This window comes from Cebus imitator, unplaced genomic scaffold (assembly GCF_001604975.1).
Source record: "Cebus imitator isolate Cc_AM_T3 unplaced genomic scaffold, Cebus_imitator-1.0 Scaffold1, whole genome shotgun sequence".
NCBI lineage: Eukaryota > Metazoa > Chordata > Mammalia > Primates > Cebidae > Cebus > Cebus imitator.
This window is the reverse complement of record NW_016107316.1, coordinates 3,211,284-3,218,533: the sequence shown is the minus strand read 5'-3', so window position 1 is coordinate 3,218,533 and position 7,250 is coordinate 3,211,284. Positions and strand designations below refer to the sequence as shown.

Genomic DNA, 7,250 nt, shown 5'->3' with positions numbered 1-7,250 from the left:
TTTTCTTTTAAAGAGGATCTGATCTTAGCAATTTTGGAGCAGTTCCTCAACAAAAGAAGCTACAGGAGGAACTTTCTGACTTATCAGCAATGGAAGATGCTTTGGATGAGTTAATTAAGGATTGTGCTCAGCAGCTGTTTGAGTTAACAGATGACAAAGAAAATGAAAGATATCCTTTAAGTCTATACCTTTTTAAAATTTCTGCTTCCAGAGCAGATTACTTAGGTAGTAGAGTCAGCTTGGTGACTTAACTTATATATTTAAAATATAAAATTAGACCACTGAAAGCTAAAGTAATACAAAATTAGCCGGGCATGGTGGTGCATGCCTGTAATCCCAGCTACTCGGGAAGCTGAGGCAGGAGAATTGCTTGAACCTGGGGGGCGGAGATTGTGGTGAGCCAACAATGCGCCATTGCAGGAACGAAACTCCATCTCAACCAAAAAAAAAGTTTAAGTAAGTACAAGTTGGTAGTGTAGCCTCAAACATACACAGACTACACAGTAGGTTGTTTTAACTTGTGTGTGGCGTTTCTTAAATTCTGGATGATGACCTCGGGTATAGTACCAAACCAAGGTTGATGCTGCCATTTAAAACAGTGGAACATTCATTTTTATAGCCTGAATACTATAAAGATAATAAATTTTTGTTGGCTTTTGTGAAATTCATGTTTTTCCTAGAAATTTGTGTATGGAAGTTGATTTCTGAAACAGTGAATTGCCATTGAAGTGGTGCTTAAACTGCCATTCGTGTCCACAGAAGCATGTTGTTGCTTAATAGCAGCTTTCCTTTGAAACTCAGTGTCTCTGGGAACTGGGGGATCGGCCTGGGGGAGCCTTGTCTTTGGTACTGACCTCCTGGGTGTCTTAGACCTGTATGCTGTGCCGTTCCTGTGGCCCCCTTTGTGAGGGGGCACTGATTCTGAGATACTCCATACCTCAGATTTACTTAAAACTCTCTAGCAGTCAAAAACCTCTATTCCTACAGTGTACAGTGACTGGAAGGAAAAGAAAAAATAAGCACCAACATTACTGCAGCCAATTGGAAAAAAAAAATGCTAGGGAAACTCAATAAATTTGAGGTAAAATTTGAGACAGTACAGTGAAACCAGACGAAAAAGACTCAGACAGTGAGATGGAAAATAATTTTGGAAGAAGTAATATCATACATAATAGTCTTGAGAAACAATCTCCAAGTTGTTTACACCTTTTTATGGATTGTTTTCTCTCTTTCATTTTAGGGGATGAGTCCTGAATATTTTTTCTCAAAATTATAGTAAGATCTAGCTTACTGTAACTGAAAAGGGAATAGGATGAAAATTTGAATTCCTTCATGAGCTATATTTGTGTTAGGGACTCAGACTTTATTAATATTTTTCTCTAGAAATTGTCATCATCGTTACAATAGTACAGCTTAAACTCTTTAGGTTGAGTTATAAATATTGTAGAACACTACAAAATCTTAATTTTAAATGAATAATAAAAATGATCAATGAATTTTTTTTACTGCTTTCCTTAATTGTGAACTTGCATCTCATAAAAACTAAAGACATTCTAATATTACCCTTGTGTTACTGAGTTACTAGAGATACATTATCTCCCCAATAAATGGCATTCTGTGTAGAGATCCTTGACTGAGTTTTACACTAGCATATGTGACATATCAAGACATTCACAGCATTCAGGCCTTCCATGAACAAATCGTCATTGCAGTTAAAGCTCCAGCAGAAACCAGATTGGATGTTCCGGCTCCCAGAGAAGTAGGTAACCCTGCATCTTTAAAAAGATTTAAAGCCAGGCGCCATGGCTCATGCCTGTAATCTCAGCACTTTGGGAGGCCAAGGCAGGCGGATCATGAGTTCTGGAGATTGAGACCATCCTGGCTAACACAGTGAAACCCTGTGTCTACTAAAAATACAAAAAATTAGCCGGGCATGGTGCTGTGCGCCTGTAATCCCAGCTACTCGGGAGGCTGAGGCAGGAGAGTTGCTTGAACCCAGGAGGCGGAGGCTGCTTCAGAGCCGTTGTGTGCACGTGCACTATAAATCTCATACTGACAGTACTCAAGGCACTTCACACCCTTTAACTTGTCTTAACTAACACAACAAATCAAGTAGTCATTATTCTCATCTTAAAGATGAGGGCCCGAAAGCTCGCAAAGATGAGTTATCTTTGTCAGGGTCACCAGAATTCAAACCTGGTTAAGGTGGCTTCATAGTTACTTCTTAGAAGAATCACCAAGAATTGGCCCATCTTAAAGTTCCAAAAGTAAGGTGTGGCTCAGCCAAGGCACTGGGGACTTTTGGCTTTTTCCCTGTGCTATGAGCTGCTTCAGACTGTAATTGCTGAATCTGGCTGAGCCTTTGATCATGCCTGAGACTTCTCTTAGAGTCTCATTTCAAGTCTGTGCACATGGGCCCAACTGACCAAAGCCTGACCATGAAGATCTGGGGACCTAGTATGGTGGTTGGCAAACTGACCCTCAGGTCAGATCTGGCCTGCTCCTTGTTCTTAGAAGTAATTTGAACAGGACACAGCCACATGCCCATTTGTTTACATATTGTCTCTGGCTGCTTTTATACTGTAGTGGCAGAGTTAAGGGATTGTGACAGGGATAGTATGACTTGCAAAGCCAAAAATACTTACTGGCTCACCCTTCACAGCAGTTTGACAACACCTAATTTTGTGGAATGTGAAGTCTCAGCTGGCTTCCAGTTGAGAGTAACATTAGTTTCTTTTATTGTTTAGAAATATTTATTAAATTGTACAGGATTCCTCATTCAAACCAGATGTGACCTGGCACTCTCGAAGCTGAGCACAGATGTTCTCTAGCCCACTTGTTGGGTACCAGGAAGTCATAGCAAGGACAAGTGAGGCTCTGAGACCGTCTAAGAGGCTTCAGCTCCCTGTACTCACCCTGGTATGAGATCACAGTGAAGTGTAGAGCAGGAGGGAGCAGTGGTGTCTGTGTGTCTAGCCCAGGCCTAACTGCACTAAACAGGAGAAAACAGACTTTGTTATAGTTAAACCAGCTCCCAATTAAAGCAATCATTTATAACCGGAGCTGTTCCTTAAGAATTTAGCATAATTCCCAGCAGAAGCACTCAAATTGCCTGATACCTTATGGAAAAAGTATTTTGATTAATCCTGAGGAAATCTGAAATCAAAGGATGTGAAAATCATAATGAGTTAATAACAGTCCTTTATAAATAATCTTAACTATCTTTTTGATGTTTTACTTGAAGTATATTTTGATATTTTCCTGTTCTTTCAACTGGACAAAAGAATGGCCCAGTTATCTCAAGACCTGTTCATTGGTCTGGAAATATAAGCACATATTTATCCTGTGAGACTAGGGTATTCTAGAGTTCTTTGTCATCAAAACACTGATTTTTGACTCAAGTACGGCCTCCTTGAAGGGGTCAGGCCCTGAGTAGAAAAAGACAGCCCTGGAGTACTGAGGTATTCTCATGATGGCTCTGAAACCATTACCACAGGATCAAGTATAGCTGTTTTCAGCCTGTGAATTGGCCAGTGCTTTCATGTGACAAAGCTAAGATGATTTTCTCAAATGTGTCTTGAGATTTTTGCAGTTCTAGTGAGTGAAAAAATATGATTTATTATTCATCTTGACGGTTCCTGTGTCCTTTGCTAGGATTCTATCACAGTGCACATAAGGAGCACCAAAGGACCTATCGATGTCTATTTGTGTGAAGTGGAGCAGGCTCAGACAGGTAACAAAAGGGCTGAAGGTGTCGGGACTTCTTCATCTGAGAGCACACATCCAGAACGCCCTGAGGAGGGTAAATATACCAATTTTGTGATTAGGGAAATTTAAGAGTACAACAGTATTTTCAGTAAGCTGTCAGTATTTTGATAAGCAGTGGAAACTTGGAATTATGTTTGGTCCCATGGGGATACCAACTTGCAGTGGTCTCTGAATAGGGCACTCAGCCAAAGAGCCTGCCCATGACCTGCCTGGGAGACTTCCCCTCCTGCACATCTTGGAGAAGGGAAGGTCTAGACCTGCTTGACTCAGGCAGCTGAACCCTCACTCAACTCAGCCAACAGCCCACTCCATAAGAGTTAATCCTCAGTCGCACATTTCTAAGGATGTCATCTCTGGACCCACCTGGCCAGAGCAGCAACTCCATCTGACCTGGGACCCCAGCCTGCAGCACTGCCCAACAGCAGATCCCAAATAGTGGAATTGCCTGAGCAGGGAGTACATCTTGTGATGGCCTGGGCAGAAGCCATTACAGTACCCAGCCAGCATCCAAACAAAGACCCAGCCAACTGGAGAACTCAGCGCTGCAGGCCAGGGTGGTTGTCATCCACAGGCTGGACTCATAGGAAGCTCTTTCACTGACAGAAAATGCCTGGAGTGACCAGAAGATGGGGCTGTTGCCCACACGCAGACCACAGCGCAGAGACTAAAGAATTACAGAGACCGGGGGAATCATGATGCCTCCAAAAGAAACCAAGAAAGTGCTCATAACGGAAGGCTTCCTCCATTCTCTGACGCGTGCTTTCAGGCACAAGTTCGAGTTACAGTTTATTCTTGAGCGACTGAAAAAATTAGCTTTGTGCTGTTAACTGAGTTTACATGTTCTTGACCAGGCATCTTCAGGGTTTTAAGTAGTCGGATTGTGTATTCTTTTACATATTTGCCTATCAAACCTTCACCTAAGTGAATTTCTCTCTTGTGTTCTTTTTCAGAAGAAAATCCTCAGCAAAGTGAAGAGTTGCTTGAAGTAAGCAACTGATGGCATTTGAGAATTTCTTTATTACCGAGTTTTTTGCGAACATTTTTGTGGAGAATTATGTATCAACTTTGATTCTCAGAGCAATAAATTATCCTTGAAGTGCTCTCTGCCCTCGTCTCAGTAGCCACATCATGGCCGGTAGTGTCTTTGAGGAGCTCACTACTTAGATGGCTGAGGAATTGGGGTTTCCACATTTGAAAACAATTCATTTTATAATTATTCACTGCTTTTTGTCAGTGAAATAGATATCTCGCCTCCTGAAATAGCTTCATCACAGAGTGTCATGAAGACGGTCAGGCTGAAATGGACAGTTCTTCGTGGACTCGATTCTTCCCTTCAAGGAGTATGTCATATATCACAAAAGAAATTGCCTTACACTGGTTCATATTTGCAGTTACTGTTGTACATTAGATAGATGTACACACGAATTTAAATGTGATGTCTTTGTATATAGCTGTATGATGTTTAAATTACTTACGAAATATGTCTGAGTGACACTTTTCAGCCTTGTACAGCCAAAATGATGTATATATAGAAAGTGGCAGACAAATTCTCTCATTTCTTTGGTATCTATAACTTATTAGAATCCTCTGGATGAGGGTTAAAGAAGAGTTTTGCCAAACTTCTACATGTAGAAGTATCATAAATGTGCTACACATTTATGTTTGTGGATTTAATTAAAGTATTTTAATATGGTTCCCAGTGCCGAAATTGGAGTTGGATACTTCTTGGTTTCAAACTGTCTGCCTGCTTGCTGTCTCCCAGCAGGCTGCTGGCATGCCCAGTGGCTTTGGGGGCAGGTAGAGAAATGCCGTCAGGTGACAGCCGAATTCATTGTGAGACATGAATTCAGTCATGGTGACAATTGGAAACTCTTTTAAGGTTTTTGCAAGCAGCTTTTATAATGTTTGTGTGTGCAGCCTTGCTCTTCAGTCAAAGGGGTTTTACTTACGACAAGTTGTACCTTGCCCTCTCTCCAGCTCCACTCCCACGTTTTCACGTACCTAGCTATTTCTACCTCATTGGGTAAGTCATTTACCACTCTGTGCCTCAGTTTACTCTGTAGTTTACCATTAGACTGTGAGCTCCTTGAGGGACTTTGTCATAATCACTGTTATATCCCAGTGCCTCGCACCATGCCTGGCCCTTAAGAAGTGCTCAGTAAATGTTTGAACAAATAATTGAGTGGAGTGAGTGAGTTGTAAAATCAGACTAATAATATCTGTTTTGTCTATCGTACAAGATTCCTCTATCTTTTGAATTCAGATTTTAAACCTTGCTTTTAAAGAAATATTTGAAGCAACTTCAAAGTCAGACTGTGTTTAAAAAGACTGAAAATCGGGATCCAAAAACTATTAACAAATAATGCTGAGTGTTTAGGATCCACGCCCCTCTGAGCTCTGGTGGCTTTTGCCAGTCCTGTCCCTCTGCTGAGCACCAGCCCTTCCTGCAGCAGTGCACTTCCTGCTGGTGTGTTTCTGTGCACCTGGGGATGCACTGTACTTCTCCCCCAGTGGTGAGCCTCAATGCTTTTCCTCCTGTTTTGTTATTTGAAATTAGCCAAAGAAAAGCTGCAGGGGGCACTGCTGTTCAGCATCGGACTGCTTGGTTATACTGTTTGACAGAATAGGGAATACGGGAGGAAGGGGAAGCCTCAGGTAAAAATTAGGTTTGGGACGAGCTTGATGAGAGCAGTAGTTTCTGCAGGTCACTGTGTGTCTGTAGTTCAGGTGCTCATGGAAAGGTCTGAGCTGTTGCGTAGGTTGGGCAGGTATCAATTGAGATGTGATAGTTTAAACTGGTGAGTAGGAGAGGTTATCTAAAGAGTAAAGCAGGCCCAAGAGCATCTATATTTAAGGAGAAATACAGGAAGTCTCCTAAAAAGAAATAATGGGCTGGGTGGGGAGGGAGAAGGCAGTGTCCCAAAAACCAACAAAGGTCTTACCAAAGGTGATAGCATCATTTCTGAGCAGCAGTTCCTTACTTGTGAAATGTGACAAATGTTCTTTACAAATTGTTGTGAAAGTAAAATGAGATCATGTAAACGAAAATCCTCTGTAAATTACAGATGTGTGTTATAAATGAAGTATCTCTCATCACTCCATCTTCTGGTGTTTGGTCTCTGATTTTTAAAACAGATAAAATAAGCATTCCATGAACTTGTTTCTGGGCCCTTCCTCCTCACTAACTCATCCAACCTCACTATTCCAGTTCCGTGTGCACCGCTTCTTCCTTCAGAAACCTTGAGTGTTTCCTTCAGGCTGAAGTGCAGACTGTGGATGTAGAAGGGCCCCAGCCTCTCTCTCCAGTCGTGCCGTGGTACTTGCCTCGCAGGGCTTCTCCCCAATCAAATCAGTCTCATCACTGCCTAAAGCACACAGTGAACTTTCCCATCTCCCTGCCTTTGCTCATCCTATTCTCTTCCTGTCCTCTGTGTTTCAAAATCACATCCACATTCTGGACCTGTGTCCACCCATGAGTCCCC

General features: G+C 41.9%; 1 protein-coding gene across 6 annotated transcripts in view; it reads left to right on the top strand.

Annotated features, from left to right (window-relative positions):
• Nucleotides 1–6,869, top strand: part of E2F6 (E2F transcription factor 6) — a 20,491-nt gene extending 13,622 nt beyond the window's left edge. For 4 of the 6 annotated variants that reach the window (XM_017525798.2, XM_017525816.2, XM_017525848.2 and 1 more), the window contains 4 exons: nt 14–169; nt 1,645–1,759; nt 3,655–3,802; nt 4,719–6,869. In XM_017525798.2, coding sequence (XP_017381287.1) covers nt 14–169; nt 1,645–1,759; nt 3,655–3,802; nt 4,719–4,765 — 466 coding nt within the window. In that variant the 3' untranslated portion in view covers nt 4,766–6,869. Of the gene's footprint in view, nt 1–13; nt 170–1,644; nt 1,764–3,654; nt 3,803–4,718 lie in introns of those variants that run through there. The other 2 variants (XM_017525807.2, XM_037737330.1) reach the window with 2 other exon arrangements.
• Nucleotides 6,870–7,250: the final 381 nt, after the last annotated feature.